The following is a 21334-nucleotide window of genomic DNA, read 5'->3' as shown; positions in this document are numbered from 1 at the left end:
ATTGGCATATTATCCTAGAGGCAAAAGGGAGCTACTAAATTTCCTTGATCTAGAGTGACATAGCCAGACTTCTACTTTAGGAATATTAGTTAGGCAGCTATGTGGAAGATACTGTGGAGAAGGGAATGACTAGAGATATATCATTTTAAAAACTATCATGGTAGTATAAACAAAAGGTAATGAAGGCCTGAATTTAGGCAACAGCAGTGTAACTGGAGAGGAAGTGACACATGAGATACATTGTAGAGGGTGAATTCATAGGACATGACAATTAATTAGATATGGGAACTGAGTTAAACTGAAAAGTTGAGAATGACTCTGAAGTTGCAAACTTAACTACCTGGAAGGCTGATAGGGTACTCCCCAGAAACAGGAAAGTTAGGAATACAAGTGGGGAGAGGGAGGGAAGAGATAATTCTGTTCTGACTGTATTATATTTGAGATACCTATGGGACATCATAGTAGGAGGAATGTTTTTTAAAATGCAGAAAAATAATGTTAGGAAGTTTTTCCAGGTAACTCTTCATTCTCCATCAGCTGCTCTGCTTAGTTTCTACTCCATGAAACATTATGCCTTCCACTAGGATAAGCTGATCTCATGCTGAACTGACTCAGTTTTTGATATCTTTTCAACTCCCTCAGATGCCTCTCCCCTCTGGAGGGTGAGAGAGAAGAGCAATAAATGCCTTTCAAAGCCTTCCTTTATAGAAGACTCTGAACTTTCAGAACTTTCTAGGTAACTCTCCATTCTCCATCAGCAGCTCTGCTTGGTTGTAAGAGCTTACCACAGTGCCTGGCATATAGGGTAGATATTTAATTAATGTTTCTTGAATTGTATTGAATTGAAATGAAGTAATGCAAAGTACATGCATGCATGCATGCACGCACATGCATACACTCGTTTTTATGAATATCTATGAACCATTTCATGCTAATAACCATATACATGTAAAAGTGAATAAAGAATCGTGACAGAGTCTGATTGACAGGCTGAAGAAATATGACATTTCATGGGTTGAAATTACATTTATTAAAGAAATAGCCACAAAGTAAGTTTAATTGGTTATACTAATTTTTTCTATTATTTACACTAAATCACTAGCAATTTATTAAATGTGAAAGTATACCTGGTTTTCTGGCCTTCATGATGAGCCTAACATAAGCCCCTCTCCAATAAGCTTGCAGTCTAATGGCTGCCACTAATTCTTCACAAGAATAGTTTCTGTCTTCTGTTGCAACAGGATATTTAACATCTATCCATTCCACTGGGGGAGAAAAAAAATGGCTTGAAATTAAATTTATTTTAAACTTCTCTATAAAATTTTCAGCATATGCCTTTAGCCTATCCAAGCACTATGATTTTCAAGCAGTTTTAATCATTTAGGAAGTTCCATTACCACCTACAGAAAATTTCAAATCCTTATCTTAGCATTAAAAGGGTATAATGAAAATTGCATAATACCTTTCCCAGGGCTATTTATATAGCAGTTTCCCCTTAATAAATACACACACATATGTCTATGTATGTGTGTATATATATACATGTGTTTTTATATATATATACACACATACAGACATAAATGCACACATGTATATAAAGTGGACATTCTTCCTACCATATCAAAGAAAATATATACATGCAGACATATATGTGTAAACAAACATATTTACATACAAACATACATGCTAACAGACACCTTCTTTTATATATGCATATATACATATATATACACATATAACACATTGATAAATTTAAAATGTAACTGATACATATAGATTCATCTATATATTGACATCAAGATATCTAGATATCTATATCTATCTATATAGTCAGATATACATATATATAAAGAAGGTGCTATATTCACACCTATATTCACATTCTGTGTCTACCTTATATACATGTTAGGTATAACCATCAACTCCTATCTTCTCTTTTCCTGAGTTAAGGGGGAATGACTGGGAAAAACAACAAACAAAAAAGCACTGTCTATATTGAGGGTTTTTCTTTACTCTGTGTTGTTTGTCTTCTCTAGGCAATTTCTTCCAAAATACAATTCTCCTTACCACATAAAGTCAATTGTAGGCTAGCATATATTAATTTTAATAGATTATTTCCTTTTGTGACAAGAAATCTGGGGCATTACAATCTAGGTCCTAGGCTTGAGATACAATCGAATGGATGAATAAATACTATATAGAAGAGAAGTAAGCCATTTGGGAGGCTGGTGTAGGGACCTTCCTAATACTCTTCAATTGTAGGCTATTTCCTATTCTATCTATGTGCAAAACCAGGCATCAACCTTGAATCCAAATCCTCCAGAATCAAATAAATGTAGATCTAGACAGCATTATAGAGATGATTTCATCTAGGGGTTTGTAACCTGGAGTCCATGAATATCCAAACAATTCATGGATAGATTTCTGGGGGTCTGAAAATTTGTATGGAAAAAATGTATTTTTACTAAAAAAACTTTTATCTGAAATTTGGCATTTCCTTTCATTGCTTAAAAACATTATTCTGGTAAGGGGTCCATAGGCCTCATCAGACTTTCAAAAGAAAATGGACTATGACTCAAAAAAAAAAAAAAGATTAACATTTAATCCCTGCTCTAGTCCCACACCATCATTTTATAAGTAAATCATTAGAGGCCAAAACAGTTTTGTAAAAAGATTTAGCCAAAGCTATTTACTTTGAGAGCTGGGACCAATTTTCTAACTCCTACTCCAGATTCCTTTTCTGTTATGTCTCAGTCAAGAACTTTAGTTATTACAAATTCCATAAAAGAATCAAACCAATGACTAAAAATTAATACCTAAAGAAACCTCTTCTGGAAAGGTATCAAGTACGGTGAAGTCCAAAGTCAGAGCTCGGAATGCAAATCTGAAATTGGGTAGAGCCCTAAGTCCAGATATTTTTTTCAATAAGCGCCATAAAGAAACACGGAAAACCTGCAAATAGGTTAAAACAAAAAGATTTAGGATTATTTCCCTAATAAAAAACTCATTAAAAAACTGCAATGTGGTTTTATGTGCGTAGAGATCCCCTAGTGGGGAGATGTTTCTACAATAATCTATCTTGCAAGCTTAGAGTTGCCTGGTGGCACTGAAAGGTGTGTCTTGTCTGGGGTCTGGAACCAGTTTGTGTCAGAGATGGGACTTAAACTCAGTCTTCCTGACTCTCAAGCTAGCTCACTATTGTCATGCACAATTCAACAAATATGGAAGTATTTAGTATGTGCAAAGCACTGGTGATCATAGAAAAGAAACCTTTCAGTCCTCATCATCACTGTGCCATTGTTCTTGTTCTTGTTAAACTTATAATGATATCAAAAGAAATATGGAAGTTCACAAGAGTAATTCTGCATGTGTGTATGTGTGCACATGTGTGATGAAGATGGTAAGTTCAGTTTTGGATGTGGTATATTTGAGGTATGAAAGAGTTGGAAAATATCCAACAGCCTTTTGAAAACAGAAGTCTAGAGATGAAGGGAAAGACCAAGGCTGGATTTGGACCATTTGAGAGTTGTCTGCACAGGAGTCATAATTGAAGCCAACCAAAACAAATGGATGAAGTTGCTAAAATTATGATGGTAAGGATAGAAGAGAACAGATTCAGAATCAAGGCCTTGAGGGGATAGGATATCCACAATTAGAAGGTCAAAAGAGGAATATAAATCAAAAAAGAGAACATGAGCAGTCAGATAAGTAGGAAGAGAACAAGGAGAGGGCACTGTGCCACTGGCACTAAGGTAAGAGTTTTAAGATTAAGAGAGTGGTATAAAGGATCAAATTCTATTTTTAAAAAAGTCCAGGAGAGAGAGAGGAATGAGAAAAAAAAGTAATGAGATTTAGCAATTAACAGATTTTGGTGAACTCAGAAAAAGTTCTGATTTATTTAAAAGGTATTACATTATAATTAATATTCATAGATAATCTATAAACACATAGAACCATGGAATCTATTCCCTGGATCCTAAACATATCCTACTTATTCTCAGCCTTCAAAACTTAATTTCAACTGTTCAGGCAAAGGACATATACCCACTTTTCTGGTGGAAAAGATTACTGTTAAGTAATGTATTGAACAAGATGGCAACCAAGGTCCCTTATAACTTTGAGATATACTGAGAGTGGGAAATAATGAGGTCACAAAATAATTATCCAGGTACTTCAGAATATAGAATTAGATGGTTCCTTTAATAGCATACCAAGAATCTACTAATAAAAAAAACAAAATGCTATACAACTAAAACCTGGTGACTTCCTTTCAGAAACAAGACACATACATCCACTTACTTTGAAATGTTGTTCTGATAGCTCCTTATCATTAAGGTTTGGAGGATAGTGAGCCATCCGTAATTCTTTCAAAGCAACAGAAAGTTTTTCCTGATCCCTGAAATTATTCATGACAGTTCCAAGAGCTTTTAAGATTTTCACAGCATGTTCTACGAATCGTAGGCTTTCCTGTGGAGACATATGACAGACAACATTATCAACAGAATTTACTAAAATCTTATCTGAAGTGCAGCCATTTTATTTCTACTACTATAGTTTTTAAACTAAACATGGGATTTCATTCATATATTGATAAATTTCATCTAATGCAAAGAAGCATCTTTTCTGTAACTTAGCCTTACAGAGAGCTATTTGAGAAGTTAAATGTGACATAACCAGGATCACATAGCCAGTACGTATCAGAGTCAGGACTTGACCTGAATTCTTCCTGACTCTGAGGACAGCTCTCTATTCATTACACCACACTGACTCTCATATTTTACTAATATGGCAATTGCTAAATCATCCAATTATTTACTTAGTTACAGATTCATAGACTCAAAGAAGGGACATGATTTTGCTCTTTTCCACTGAGATGAAATAAGTAATATAAATGTCGTAACATGCCACATACTGAAAAATCCTGTAACATTTCAATTTTTATTTTGCTTGCCTTGTCCTAATTTATAAAAATTTGATTAGACAGAACAGGATGAAACATATGTTAGAGGATAATCATTCACACTCTAAAAGAATTCATTTTTCAAATAGTTCATATATAATTAGCCATTGTTCCCATGTCATAAAGCTAAAGTGGTGAAGAATCATGCTAACTGAATAAATCAAAAATGAAGAGAAGACAGTTAAGAAATGAAAATGACAATTAACATGAAAAATATTTATTAAAAATTCAGGTTATTTTCTGAAGCACATTAGTTGCATAAAAAGAGGTATACCTGCCTATCAGCTCTTCAAAAAAGTGAATGACTCCATCCACATCTATAATATACGTTTGGATATTTAAACCCTCCAACTGGATACAACAGACCTGGTACTGAAATGAATATTAATGATATAAAATTGAGAGGCTTCAATATTATAGACTGTTTCAAAGCACACATTCAAGGCTAATCTAAAAAATTAGTTTTTGGTAAAATTTGCAGCCATACAATTTTTAATTAAGCCAACATAATTTAAATTGGGTCTGATCACAATCCCTTGCTTAATCCTTTGTTTTGTGTCTTTGGAGGATAAACCTCTTCTTCATTTCAAGTTTACAGATTTTTAAAAAGAGACAAAAAGTTAGAGAGCAGGAAAAAAACTGTCAATCCATAGGGAGTTGAGTTGACAAGTTCACTTCTCCCCCCCTTTTTTTTTAAATCCAAGGAAAAAATAACTGAATTATTTGTTGAAATTGAAAGGTTAGGTATCAGATTACATCTCATACAAAGCTTCCACAAACTCTTTAAGTGCTTTCTTGAATTATGGTGCTTGTGGATGCTGTTCAATCTTGTTACCTTTTCAAGTGTTAATATAGGTATGCCTTAAAATCTTGCATCTACTACCCTGAGTTGGATTTAATTTCATATTGCAGTAAAAGCTAAACTCCTTGAAAGGAGGGATTATCTTATTTTTGTCTTTGTATTTCCAAGACTATCAAAATGCCTTGTTCATAATTCGATGCATTAAGTTATCACTGGGAATATCTCAGTCATATTTTGTTTTAAAACTTATGAAATTTAAATGATAAAAGAAATAATAGTTTGCTTTACTTGTTTATATTATAGTTTAGAAGTCCCTTGCATGAAAATCATATTTTAAATTTTATATTTTATCTCAATAAAATGAAGATATTTTAGTCCATCAACAAGCAATGCTAAGGTGGGCAGAGTCAAGATGGAGGGCTGAGAGCAAGTACTCACATAAGTTCTAAGACAAACTCCTTCTGATACCTCTAAAAAAAGAATCTGAACAAATTTTAGAGTGGCAGAATCCAATAGGAGATATAATGTGCCAGACTTGAAGCCCAAAAAAGCCTGGAAGGTTGACGGGAAGGATCTGTTGCACAGGGCTAGAGGAGTGCACAGTGCACAGGCTGTACCAGTGCAGACCCCACCATAGTAAAGTCGAGCAGGAAGCCCCAGGCAACATGAAGCAGAAACCACACTGCAGATTCTCAAACATATCAACCCAGGACAGGAGTCCAGGGGAACTGAGTGAGAGAACTGCAGAACCCCAGGTAACTGCAGCAGCCAATCCTGAGACTATCAGCCCATAGATTAAATGTCTGTAAGTCACCTACTTGAACTTCTGGCAGCCAATATGGAAGAGTAATGAATAAATGCTATTCCTCTCCCTTTATTGACCTTGAAAAACCCAGAGACTGCTTCCCTAGGAAAAATCCTGGAACAGTGGGATCAGCCAAAGGGGTAAACAGTCTTTTAGCCCATGAGGCTAGGAAAATCCCAAAGAGAAGTCCCTCCTGCTGTGGCTGAAGGAGACCAGTACAGGACCAGAGCTGCCCCAGACAGACCTACCTCAGCAAACTATGAGGTGGTTCCGAGACCCAGGGAGTGGAGCCCATGAGTGCCAACCCCAGGACCCCAGCAGTGCCACAGCACAGCCAGGGGAATTGGGAAGACACTAGTGTAGACAGGGTTCACAAACCACTGAGCCTGTCTATGCTCTAGCTCAGGAGACTAAACCTCCTGCAACCAGACTTCCCCTCTAGCACACTTCACACAGTGAGCTTCAGGGTAACTCCAGGGAAACTGAGAAAGACTTTATCGGGCCTCTGCTTTGGCACATCAGCCATCTCAGCACCAGGTAAGCTGCAGCATTTTAGCTTCTAGTTGAAAGAATCAGAGGCCACAATACACAAAGACTCAAGTTCTAAGCACAAGAAATGTGGGACAAAGACCCTTGTACCCCAGAAGCAGAGATCCACTTTACGAGCCAGGAGCAAGAAGCAAACCAGAAAAGAAAAGACCACAGAATCTTTCTATAGGGACAAAGACCAAAACATGAATATGGAAGAGGTCAGCATTGAGACTGTACTCCCATCTGAAACTTCAAAAACTTCAAGCCCAAAGAGCATTCTTGGAAGAGGTCAAGAAGGATTTTAAAAGCCAGATTAGAGAAATAGAAGAAAAACTGGCCAATGGTTTTAAAAATATGTGAAAAAAGAAATCAGAGAAGAATTTAATAGGAAAATTGGACAAATGGAAATGGAAGTGTAAAACCTAACTGGGAAAAATAATTCCTTAAAAGGAAGAGTTGGACAAATGGAAAAGGAGATACAAAAGTTAACTGAAAAAAACAGTCTATTAAAAACTAGAATTGGACAAGTAGAAGGTACTGATGTTATGAGACATCAAGAATCAGTCAAACAGAATCTAAAGCATGAAAAAATAGAAGAAAATGTAAAATACCTCATTGGAAAAACAACTGACCTGGAAAACAGATTCATGAAAGAAAATTTAAGAATTATTGGTCTACTGGAAAGTCATGATGAATAAAAGAACCTGGACAATATCTTCCAAGAAATCATCAGAGAAAACTGCCCAGAGGTCATAGATCCAGAGGGCAAAACAGTCATCAAAAGAATCCACCCACCACCTCCTGAGAAGGATTCCAAATGGAAAACATCAAGGAATTCTGTTGCCAAATTCCAGAACTATCAAGTAAAGGAGAAAATACTGCAAACAGCCAGAAGGAAACAATTCAAATATCAAGGAACTACAGTCAGGATCACACAGGACCTTGCAACTTCTACATTAAAAGATCAGAGGGATTAGAATATGATATTCCATAAGGCAAAGGAGCTGGGACTACAACCAAGGATCAATTACCCAGTAAAACTGAGCATAATATTTCAGGCAAAGAGATGAACATTCAATGAAATAAGATGTTTCTGATGAGAAGGCCAGAGCTTAACAGAAAATCTGATCTTCAATCACAAGTCTCAAGAGAGGCATAAAAAGGTAAACAGGGGAAAAAAACTTGTTATTCAATATGGCCAAACTGTTTACATCTGTATAAGGGAAGATGATATTTGTTAATCCTGACAAATATACAAATACTTGTATATTTATCATGATATTTAAATGGGATATACATAGAAAGAGGGAGTGGGTATAAATTAAATGATGTGATGATAAAAATGTGATTTAAGGTTAAGAAAGGATTGCAATGGAAGACGTGAAAAGGAAGAGGTAGAAAAAGGTAAATTACATCACAGGAAGAGGCACAAAAGCATATTACATTAAAGATAAAGAGGGGAGGGAGATAAGTATTGTTTGAGACTTACTCTCATCTGATTGGGTTCAAGGAGAGAACAACAAACTCAGTTAAGTACAGAAATCTAACTAGCTCTGTAGGCAGTAGGAGGGGAGAGGGAAAAGAAAAGGGAGGTGAGACTAAAAGGGAGGGAAGAAATACTAAGGAAAAAGGGAAGTAAAAGGGAGGGGAACTGAAAGAATGAAGGGAAGACTGAGGGAGGCAGTAGTCAAAAATTAAAAGTCTATTGTGGAGGGACAGAAGAAGGGAGAAGTAAAAGCATAAATGAGGGAAAGAGGATGTAGGGAAAGACATAGATAGTAATCAAGACTGCGAATGGGATCAATTCTCCTATAAAATGGAAGTAGATAGCAGAATGGATTAAAAACAATAATCCAGGGGGGCGGAGCCAAGATGGCGTAGTAGAAAGACGCACATACACATAGCTCCGAACCCACAACCCATAGAACAACTACAAAGAAGTAACTCACGGCGAATTCTGCACCCAGAGGCCACAGAACATTGGAGCGAGGGAGATTTCTGTTCCGGAGAGACCTGCAAACCTCTCGTAAAAGGTCCTTCGTGCTGCGGACTGGGCGCCGGGACTGGGAGCTGAGTACAGCCCTGCCGTGGCCGCGGCACCGAGAGGAACAGATCCGAGCGGGCTTCAGGGACGGGATCTCCAGCGGCCGCACAAGTACCTCCACCCACAGGTGATGGGGGTCTGTGAGAGAGTCCCTTTGGAGGGTTGAGGGGGGAGTGGGGTGCCCCCATGCCTTGGGCCCCCTCGGGAGACAGAAGCTGAGGGGCAGCGGCAGACCAGGGCTCCCCAAGCAGGCAGGAGCTTGGATCCATTGTTGAAGGTCTGTGCATAAACTCCCTGAGGGAACTGAGCCTGAGAGGCAGCCCTGCCCTCACTTGAGCATCTGAATTTAATCTCACACTGAATAGCAGCCCTGCCCCCGCCCAAAGCCCTGAGGCTGGAAGCAGCATTTGAATCTCAGACCCCAAACACTGGCTGGGAGGATCAGGAGGTGAGGTGGGTGTGAGGAAAATATTCAGAGGTCAAGTCACTGGCTGGGAAAATGCCCAGAAAAGGGAAAAGAAATAAGACTATAGAAGGTTACTTTCTTGGTGAACAGGCATTTCCTCCCTTCCTTTCTGATGAGGAAGAACAATGCTTACCATCAGGCAAAGACACAGAAATCAAGGCTTCTGTGTCCCAGCCCACTCAATGGGCACAGGCCATGGAAGAGCTCAAAAAGAATTTTGAAAATCAAGTTAGAGAGGTGGAGGAAAAGCTGGGAAGAGAAATGAGAGACATGAAGTCAAAGCATGAACAGCAAATCAGCTCCCTGCTAAAGGAGACCCAAAAAAATGTTGAAGAAAATAACACCTTGAAAACTAGCCTAACTCAATTGGCAAAAGAGGTTCAAAAAGCCAATGAGGAGAAGAATGCTTTCAAAAGCAGAATTAGCCAAATGGAAAAGGAGATTCAAAAGCTCACTGAAGAAAATAGTTCTTTCAAAATTAGAATGGAACAGATGGAGGCTAATGACTTTATGAGAAACCAAGAAATCACAAAACAAAACCAAAAGAATGAAAAAATGGAAGATAATGTGAAATATCTCATTGGAAAAACAACTGACCTGGAAAATAGAGCCAGGAGAGACAATTTAAAAATTATGGGCCTACCTGAAAGCCATGATCAGAAAGAGAGCCTAGACATCATCTTTCATGAAATTATCAAGGAAAACTGCCCTGAGATTCTAGAACCAGAGGGCAAAATAAATATTCAAGGAATCCACAGAACACCGCCTGAAAGAGATCCAAAAAGAGAAACTCCTAGGAACATTGTGGCCAAATTCCAGAACTCCCAGGTGAAAGAGAAAATATTGCAAGCAGCTAGAAAGAAACAATTCAAGTATTGTGGAAATACAATCAGGATAACACAAGATCTAGCAGCTTCTACATTAAGGGATCGAAGGGCATGGAATAGGATATTCCAGAAGTCAAAGGAACTAGGACTAAAACCAAGAATCACCTACCCAGCAAAACTAAGTATAATACTTCAGGGGAAAAATTGGTCTTTCAATGAAATAGAGGATTTTCAAGCATTCTTGATGAAAAGACCAGAGCTGAAAAGAAAATTTGACTTCCAAACACAAGAATGAAGAGAACCATGAAAAGGTGAACAGCAAAGAGAAGTCATAAGGGACTTACTAAAGTTGAACTGTTTACATTCCTACATGGAAAGACAATATTTGTAACTCTTGAAACATTTCAGTATCTGGGTACTGGGTGGGATTACACACACACACATGCACACACGCACACACACACATAGAGACAGAGTGCACAGAGTGAATTGAAGAGGATGGGATCATATCTTAAAAAAAAAATGAAATCAAGCAGTGAGAGAGAAAGATATTGGGAGGAGAAAGGGAGAATTGAATGGGGCAAATTATCTCTCATAAAAGAGGCAAGCAAAAGACTCATTAGTGGAGGGATAAAGAGGGGAGGTGAGAGAAAAACATGAAGTCTACTCTCATCACATTCCACTAAAGGAAAGAATAAAATGCCTACTCATTTTGGTATGAAAACCTATCTTACAATACAGGAAAGTGGAGGATAAGGGGATAAGCAGAGTGGGGGGGGATGATAGAAGGGAGGGCATGGGGAGGAGAGTGCAATTTGAGGTCAACACTCATGGGGAGGGATAGGATCAAAAGAGAATAGAAGTAATGGGGGACAGGATAGGATGGAGGGAAATATAGTTAGTCCTATACAACACAACTATTATGGAAGTCATTTGCAAAACTACACAGATTTGGCCTATATTGAATTGCTTGCCTTCCAAAGGGAAGGGGTGGAGAGGGAGGGAGCTAAAGAAGTTGGAACTCAAAGTGTTAGGATCAACTGTAATGTTCTTACCACTAGGAAATAAGAAATACAGATAAAGGGGTATAGAAAGCTATCTGGCCCTACAGGACAAAAGAGAAGACAGAGACAAGGGCAGAGAGGGATGATAGAAGAGAGAGCAGATTGGTCATAGGGGCAATTAGAATGCTTGGCATTTGGGGGGGGGAGGGGAGAAAAGGGGAAAAATTTGTAACCCAAAATTTTGTGAAAATGAATGTTAAAAGCTAAATAAAAAAAAAAAAAACAATAATCCAAAAATATGTTGTTTACAAGAAACACATTTGAAACAGGGGAATACAGACAGGGTAAAGGTAAAAAGTTGGAGCAGAATATATTATGCTTCAGCTGATGTAAAAAAAGCAGGGGTAGCAATCCTAACCTCAGACAAAGCAAAACCAGAAATAGATCTAATCAAAAGGGATAAAGAAGGAAACTATATCCTGCTAAAAGGCACCATGGACAATGAGGCAATATCATTACTAAACATATATGCACTAAGTGGTATAGTATCCAGATTCTTAGAGGAGAAGGTAAAGGAGTTATAGAAAAAAAATACACAGCAATACATAGCAGGGGACTTCAACCTCCCCCTCTCTGAACTTGATAAATCTAACCACAAAATAAACAAGAAAGAAGTTAAGGAGGTGAATAAAACTCTGGATAAGGTAGATGATAGATCTGTAGAGAAAACTGAATGAGGATAGAAAGGAATATACCTTTTTCTCAGCAGTACATGACACATATACAAAAACTGACCATGTACTAGGGCATAAAAACCTCACAATCCAGTGCAGAAAGGCAGAGTTAGTGAATGCATTCTTCTCAGATCATAATGCAATAAAAATTATATGTAACAAAAGGCCAAAAGATAGATAGACCAAAAATTAATTGGAAACTAAATAACCTAATCCTAAAGAATGAGTAGGTTAAACAACAAATCATAGAAACAATCAATGACTTCATTCAAGAGAATGACAATTAAGGGACAACCTACCAAAACTTAGGGGATCCTGCAAAGGGGGAAGTTTTATATCATTGAACACCTACATGAATAAAATAAAGAAAGAGGAGATCGATGAATTGGGCATGAAGCTGAAAAATCCAGAAAAAGAACAAATTGAAAATCTCCAAGTACATACCAAATTAGAAATACTGAAAACCAAAGGAGAAATTAATAAAACTGAAATTAAGAAAACTTTTGAACTAATAAACAAAACTAAGAGTTTTATGAAAAAACCAATAAAATTGAAAAACCTTTGATCAATTTGATTTAAAAAAATAAAGAAGAAAACCAAATTACCAATATCAAAAATGAAAAGGGTGAACTCACCTCCAATGAGCAGGAAATTAAAACAATAACTAGAAATTACTCTGTCCAACTGTATGCACAATCTAAGTGAGATGGATGGATATTTAAAAATATATAAATTGCCCAGATTAATAGAAGAGGAAGTTGAATACTTAAATAACCCCATCTCAGAAAAAGAAATTGAACAAGCCATCAAGGAATTCCCTAGGTAAAAATCTGCAGGGCCAGATGGATCTACAAGTGAATTCTATCAAATGTTTAAAGAACAATTAATTTCATTACTATGTAGACCATTTGTGAAAATTGGTGGAGTCCTGCCAAATTCTTTTTATGATACAAATATGGTTCTGATACCTAAATGAGGAAGAGCCAAAACAGAGAAAGAAAATTATAGACCAATTTCTCTAATGAATATAGATGTAAAAATGTTAAAAAAAATATATATTAGAAAAATAATACAGCAACTCATCATGACAATAATAGACTATGATCAGGTAGGATCTACACCAGGAATGCAGGGCTGGTTCAATATTAGGAAAACTATCAGCATTATTGATCATATCAATAATAAAACCAACAGAAACCATATGATTATCTCAATAGATGCAGAAAAGGTTTTTGACAAAATACAATAAACATTCCATTGAAAACACTGGAGAGCATAAGAACAAATGGAGTTTTCCATAAAATAATAAGAAGTATCTACTTAAAACCATTAGCAAGCATTATAATGGGGATAAGCTAGATGCATTTCCAATAAGATCAGGGGTAAAACAAGGATGTCCATTATCACCACTGTTATTCAATATGGTACTAGAAACGTCAGCTTTAGCAATAATAGAAGAAAAAGAAACTAAAGGAATTAGAATATGAAAAGAAGAAACTAACTTATCACTCTTTGCAGATGATATGATATACCTAGAGAATCCCAGAGAATCATAATATAATAATCATAATATAGCATAATAATAATAATAAACAACTCTGGGAAAGTTGCAGGTTACAAAATAAACCCACATAAATCATCTGCATTTCTATATATTACTAACAAAGCCTAACAGCAAGAGACAGAAAGAGAAATCCTATTTACAGCTACGGTGGACACTATAAAATACCTGGGAGTCTACCTGCCAAAACAAACGTAGGTATTATATGAACACAATTAAAAAACACTTTTCTCACAATTAAAGTCAGATCTAAGTATGTGGAAAAACATCAGCTGCTCGTGGATAGGCCAAGCTAATATAATAAAAATGACAATTCTACCTAAGTTAATTTATTTATTCAGTGCCATAGCAATCAAACTACCAGATAATTATTTTCTAGAGCTAGAAAAAATAATATCAAAATTCCTCTGGAAGAACAAAAGGTCCAGAATATCAAGGGAATGAATGAAAAGAAAGGCTAGGGAAGGTGGCCTAGCCCTACCAGATCTCAAATTGTATTATAAAGCAGAAATCATCCAAACCACTTAGTATTGGCCAAGAAATAGAGGGGTAGACCAATGGAATAGGTTAGGTACTCATGGCACAGTATTCAATGAATATAGCAATGTACTGTTTGATAAACCCAAAGATTCCAGTTTCTGGGATAAGAACTCACTGTTTGACAAAAACTGCTGGGAAAACTGGATAATACTGCGGCAGAAATTGGGCATAGACCAATGCGTGACACTGTACACAAGAATAAAGTCCAAATGGATACCTGATCAAAGTATAAAGATTGATATTATAAACAAACTAGGGGAGCAAGGAATAATGTATTTGTCAGATTTATGGAGAATGGAGAAATATTTGACCAAACAAGAGATAGAGAACATTATAAGATGCAAAATGAATAATATTGATTACATTAAATTGAAAAGTTTTTGCACAAACAAACCCAATGCAAACAAGATTAGGATGGAAGCAGAAAACTGGGAAAAATATTTTGCAAATAGTGTCTGTGATAAAGGCCTCATTTCTAAAATATATAGAGAACTGAGTCAAATGTGCAAGAATACAAGTCATTCCCCAATTGATATATGGTCAAAGGATATGAATAGGCAGTTTTGAGAGAAAGAAATCAAAGCTAACTAGTCATATGAAAAAATGCTCTAAATCACTATTGATTAGAGAAATGCAAATCAAAACAACTCTGAGGTACCATATCACATCTATCAGATTGACTAACATGACAAAACAGGAAGATGATAAATGTTGGAGAAGATGTGGGAGAGTTGGAACACTAATTCATTGTTGGTGGAGCTGTGAACTGATTCAACCATTCTGGAAAGCAATTTAGAACTATGCCCAAAAGGCTACAAAAATGTGCATACCCTTTAACCCAGCAATATTGCTTCTAGGACTGTATCCCAAAGAGATCATAAAAATAGGAAAAGGTCCCACATGTACAAAAATATTTATAGCAGCTCTCTTTGCAAGTTGTGGTATATGAATGTAATGGAATACTACTGTGCTATAAGAAATGATGAACAAGAAAACTTCAGAGAGGCCTGGAAGGACTTATATGAACTGATGCTGAGTGAAAGGAGCAGAACCAGAAGAACTTTGTACACAGCAAAAACCAGTGTGTGCGAGGAATTTTTCTGATAGACTTAGCCTTCACAGCAATGCAAGAATCTAAAAGATTCCCAATGGACTCCTGAGGCAAAATGCCTTCCACATCCAGAGAAAGAATTATGGAATTGGATCGCAGAATGAAGCAGACTATTCTCTCTTGTGTTATGTTATGTTTTGTTTTGTTTTTCATGGTTTCTCCCATTCATTTTACTTCTTCTATGCAATATGACTAAGGTGAAAATGTATTTAATAAGAATATTTGTGTAGAACCTATATAAGATTGTATGTTGTCTTGGGGAGGGAGGAGGGAAGGAGGGGACAAGGAGTGGGGAGGGAGGGGGAGAAAATCTAAGATATATGGAAGTGATTGTAGAAAACTGAAAACAAATAAATTAATTTTTAAAAAAAAACAAGCAATGCTAAGCACTACGGATAAAAAGAAAGGCAAAGAAACAGTCTCATCTCACAAGGAGTTCACAATCCAGTCTTCATTTTCTTTGTGAATCAATTCTGTACTTATCCATCAGGTTCCAAGTTTTGAGTGCAAAAAACAACTGAAAGTTTTCAGTAGCCCAAAACAAGCAATGGCCAACAATGACAACTTTTAGACTTCTAAAAGAAATTGTTATAACATGTACCTTCTCAAAATAAGGCATAACAACATCTTCTTCTCCAAAGATAAAGGATACCATGCTGCACAGGTGAATATGATGTCCTACTGGGGAATGTGCAGTAAAAATTAACATATGCCGCCTAAAAAGAGAAGACAGAATAGGATAACTAAACATTCTCTTTAAAGTAGCAAAGTTTTAGTTTTTAGTTTTAGGAAACAAATTTAGAGGGCAACTATGTGTCCCTCTAAGTCTCAAAATGCTAAGAAGTCCAGTAAACAATCTAAGCAAATGGGAATATAATTTTCTGATTGCAAAGACCAAAGAGATAAATAAGAAAACTATACAGTTGATCAGGACCACGGAAACTGAGTCCAGATCTTATCATTTTTACAGTGAAGAAATAGTTCTCAATTAAGCATTTCCATTCATTGTTTCAAATGTTTAAAAACATCTACTGGTACCAAGAGCATACTAAGGGAACTCCTTAACACTTAAATTGTTCTTGGATGGTTGTTAGCTCATTTTTGTTTTCTTAACTAGACTGTAAGCTCCTAAAGGACCCAGACTATTTCTTTTTTATTCTTTTTTTCTTTGTTTTTTTAAAATTTATTTATTTAACTTTTAACATTTCATTTTCACAAAATTTGGGGTTCCAAATTTTCTCCCCATTTCTCCCCTCCCCACACCCCAAAAGGCCGAGCATTCTAATTGTCCCTATCATGAATCTGCCCTTTCTTCTAACATCCCTCCCTTCCCTTGTCCCCATCTTCTCTTTTGTCCTGTAGGGCAAGATAACTTTCTATACCCCATCACCTGTATTTTTTATTTCCTAGTAGCAAGAACAATACTCGACAGTTGTTCCTAAAACTTTGTCTTCCAACTTCTCTTCATCCCTCCCCACCCATTCCCTTTGGGAAGGCAAGCAATTCAATATAGGCCATATCTGTGTAGTTTTGCAAATGACTTCCATAATAGTTGTGTTGTGTAAGACTAACTATATTTCCCTCCATCTTATCCTGCCCCCCATTGCTTCTATTCTCTCTTTTGATCCTGTACCTCCCCAGGAGTGTTGACTTCAAATTGCTCCCTCCTCCCACTGCCCTCCCTTCCATCATCCCCCCCCACCCTGCTTATCTCCTTCTCCCCCACTTTCCTGTACTGTAAAATAGGTTTTCATACCAAAATGAGTGTACATTTTATTCCTTCGTTTAGTTGAATGTGATGAGAGTAAGCTTCATGTTTTTCTCTCTCCTCCCCTCTTTTTCCCTCCACTGAAAAGTCTTTTGCTTGCCTCTTTTATGAGAGATAATTTGCCCCATTCCATTTCTCCCTTTCTCCTCCCAATATATTTCTCTCTCACCCCTTAATTTCATTTTTTTAAGATATGATCCCATCCTATTCCATTCACTCTGTGCTCTCTGTCTCTGTGTGTGTGTGTGTGTGTGTGTGTGTGTGTGTGTGTGTGTGCAATCTTACCAACTACCCAAATACTGAAAAGTTTCAAGAGTTACAAATATTGTCTTTCCATGTAGGAATATAAACAGTTCAACTTTAGTAAGTCCCTTATGTCTTCTCTTTGCTGTTTAGCTTTTCATGCTTCTCTTCATTCTGGTGTTTGAAAGTCAAAATTTCTTTTCAGCTCTGGTCTTTTCATCAAGAATGCTTGAAAGTCCTCAATTTCATTGAAAGACCATTTTTGCCCCTGAACTATTATACTCAGTTTTGCTGGGTAGGTGATTCTTGGTTTTAGTCCTAGGTCTTTTGACTTCTGGAATATCATATTCCACGCCCTTCGATCCCTTAATGTAGGAGCTGCTAGATCTTGTGTTATCCTGATTGTATTCCCACAATACTTGAATTGTTTCTTTCTAGCTGCTTGCAACATTTTCTCCTTGACCAGGAAAGTCTGGAATTTGGCCACAATGTTCCTAGGAGTTTCTTTTTTTTGGATCTCTTTCAGGTGGTGATCTGTGGATTCCTTGAATACTTATTTTGCTCTCTGGTTCTAGAATATCAGGGCAGTTTTCCTGGATAATTTTATGAAAGATGATATCTAGGCTCTTTTTTTGATCATGGCTTTCAGGTAGGCCCATAATTTTCAAACTGTCTCTCCTGGATCAATTTTCCAGGTCAGTTGTTTTTCCAATGAGATATTTCACATTATCTTCCATTTTTTCATTCTTTTGGTTTTGTTTTGTGATTTCTTGGTTTCTCATAAAGTCATTAGCCTCCATCTGCTCCATTCTAATTTTGAAAGAACTATTTTCTTCAGTGAGCTGTTAAACCTCCTTTTCCATTTGGCTAATTCTGCTTTTTTAAAGCATTCTTCTCCTCATTGGCTTTTTGAACCTCTTTTTCAAATTGAGTTAGCCTATTTTTCAAGGTGTTATTTTCTTCAGCATTCTTTTGGGTCTCCTTTAGCAAGGGGTTGACCTACTTTTCATGCTTTTCTTGCATCTCTCTCATCTCTCTTCCCAGTTTTTCCTCCACCTCTCTAACTTGATTTTCAAAATCCTGTTTGAGCTCTTCCATGGCCTGAGGCCATTGAATATTTATTTTGGATGTTTGGGATACAGAAGCCTTGAATTCTATGTCTTTCCGTGATGGTAAACATTGTTCTTCCTCATCTGAAAGGATGGGAGGAGATATCTGTTCACCAAGAAAGTAACCTTCTATGGTCTTATTTTTTTTCCCTTTTCTGGGCCTTTTCCCAGCCAGTTACTTGACTTCTGATTTCCTTTCCACACCCACCTCACCACCAGATCCACCCAGCTAGTGCTTGGGGGCTGAGATTCAAATGCTCCTCCCCAGCCTCAGGGCTTTGGGTGGGGGCAGGGCTGCTATTCAGTGTGAGATTAAGTTCAGGTGCTCAGGTGGGGGCAGGGCTGCCACATGGGGCTCAGTTCCCTCAGGGGGTTTATGCAGAGATCTTCAACAATGGATCCAGGCTCCTGCCTGCTTGGGGAGCCCCTGTCTGCCACCCCTGCTGCTGCCTCCCGAGGGGGCCTGAATTATGGGGACACCCCACTCCCCTCTCGACCAGCCAAAGAGACCCTGTCATTGACCCTTGTCACCTGTGGGTGGAGGGACTTGTGTGACTGCTGGAGATTCTGTCCCTGAAGCCTGCTTGGATCTGCTCCTCTCTGTGCGGTGCGGCCAAGGCAGGGCTGTGCTGTGCTCTGGGTCTGGTGAGTGACAGACCCTTGGCGTAGGTTTTTCAGGTCTCTCTGGAACAGAAATCTCCTCCACTCTGTTGTTCTGTGGCTTCTGCTGCTCCAGAATTTGTTGGGAGTTCTTCTTTACAGGTATTTTATGGGCTGTGGGTTAGGAGCTAGCATATGTGGATCTTTCTACTCTGCTATCTTGGCTCCTCTCCAACTATTTCTTATCCTTTAATATTCCCCATAGACCTAGCATATTGCTAGGCTTATAACAGCAATTCCTTGAATGATCAATTGTTGGGGAAATAGAAGAGCAAAACCAGTCCTTGATTAATTCATTAACTTTGGCTGGCCCTAGTAGTACAATCACTACTTTCTAGATTGATTAACTCCTTTAGCAGATAATAAAAAAAGGTGTAAGAAGGCTCACTTTTTTTCTTTATTATCCTAATTCTGAGCAAATTTATCCATGTCTTAAATCTCTTTCAAATTCTGATGATGCCTCCTACACATGAACACGTCAGGAATATAGCTGAATAGGGAGCAGTCATGATAACCTCGTTTCCTTGATTTAGAATGGTCTCTTCTTGTGGTAGCTGTTTCACTTTGTCTTCCCCTGCTTGCTCGTCTCCATGGAACAAGAAATTTATAGTAGGACTGAGGAAAAACTAAGGAATATCAAACTTCAGGGCAGTTTATTTATTGGACAAATAACTTTTACCTGGTTTATACTCTAGCCTTCAGAGGTAAGAAATGTGTATATGGAATAATCATATATTTACACATATATACACACTTTGTATATATACATAATTTGTAATCATCACATATGTGTGTATATAAATGATACATACATATATGGATGATACATAGATACATGTATATATATAAATGATACATATATATAATATGTATGTATGAATGATATATATCTGACTGAGGTGCCCCAAACTTAGGAGCCCAAAGAAAAGACTAAGTTTAAGACCACTAGTTAGCTAGAGTGACCCTGTTCTCTGTTCTAATGAACTTGGCATCTTGGGGCTGAAAATGTCCTTCTAGGGCAAGAGTTAACTTTTTTGGCACGTCATTGATCCTTTGGAATTCTAGTGCAGCCTGCAGACCTCTTTTTAGAAAAGTTTTTTAAAATATACATTACAAAATAAATTACTTATATTGAAATATTATCAAAATATGTATTTTTTAAAGTTCATGGATCCCAGGTTAGGAATTCTTCTCTAGGGAGATGAGTTATCACACAAGGCATATTTCCAGGGTAACAAGACATAAGAAGCTTTTGCTTGGTTCTTGGAGCACAGGTTTTTCTTCCTTTTCTAAAACAAAAAAAGTTGAAGAAAAGTATACATATGGGCTTCATGCAAAAAAAAAAAAAAAAGGATGGCTTCACCCATTTTTTCAAGAACTTGCCTTCAGCTGGAAGCAGGAGCAGACTAAGCAGCTTACCGCAAAGATTATGTATTTAAGAATATCATGAAGCAGGCCTGACAGAAGCAGCAAGATGACATCGCGAGACATCAGTGGCCCTTTCCTCCAAGTATGTTGGCCATACAGTTTCCTTACATATGTACCTCTCCAGGCACGTTGTCCATGGGTGTCAATTCTTTCTCTTGAAGTAATGTAAGCACTGGAAATGCTTATGTAGAGAACATTTTGTTGTTATATTTCTTATTATGTCACTTTATTGACTGCCTTTGCTTTAAAATAATTGCATTCTGTGACTCACAGTTCAAGGTAAGCACTCTGATAAAGGCTTGGGGACTTCAGTTTTAGCTAGTCAACTAGTATTATTAAGCAACCATGTTCCAAGCTATGTTCAAATTCTAGTTCTAAATGCTATGGATACAAAGAAAGGCAAAATCATGGTCTCTGCCCTCAAGGAGTTCACACTCTAAGGACAGATTCAGAGTATCTATGAAATACATCCTGAGAGTTGAAGGGTGTCCCTAGGTACTATATGCCAATTTTTATATAACATAATTTATTTTCTGGCTTCTGAAATATACAGAAGAATAGGACAATATCTCCCTCACACTTGATAGTGGGGGGGGGGGGGGGGGAGAAGGGGATGTCTTTGATTATATAAAGTCCACCAAATTTCTTTATGGACAAGATTGAAATTTGAATACACCAAAAACATCCTGTTTAATGTTACATTTGACAGAGTAGATATTTCTTCCACATTAGATGAATGAG

The 21334-nt window shown here is 37.2% G+C and overlaps 1 protein-coding gene across 15 annotated transcripts in view; it reads right to left on the bottom strand.

Annotated features, from left to right (window-relative positions):
* Window positions 1-21334, bottom strand: part of ADGB (androglobin) — a 199920-nt gene that overhangs the window by 64916 nt on the left and 113670 nt on the right. For all 15 annotated transcript variants that reach the window (XM_072643645.1, XM_072643646.1, XM_072643647.1 and 12 more), the window contains 4 exons: window positions 15987-16101; window positions 4300-4467; window positions 2817-2952; window positions 1128-1265 (listed from right to left, as the gene is read on the bottom strand). In XM_072643645.1, coding sequence (XP_072499746.1) covers window positions 1128-1265; window positions 2817-2952; window positions 4300-4467; window positions 15987-16101 — 557 coding nt within the window. The remainder of the gene's footprint in view (window positions 1-1127; window positions 1266-2816; window positions 2953-4299; window positions 4468-15986; window positions 16102-21334) is intronic.

Source organism: Notamacropus eugenii, chromosome 2 (assembly GCF_028372415.1).
Source record: "Notamacropus eugenii isolate mMacEug1 chromosome 2, mMacEug1.pri_v2, whole genome shotgun sequence".
NCBI lineage: Eukaryota > Metazoa > Chordata > Mammalia > Diprotodontia > Macropodidae > Notamacropus > Notamacropus eugenii.
Note: the sequence above shows the minus strand (reverse complement) of the source record. Positions and strands in the feature narration are given on the sequence as shown.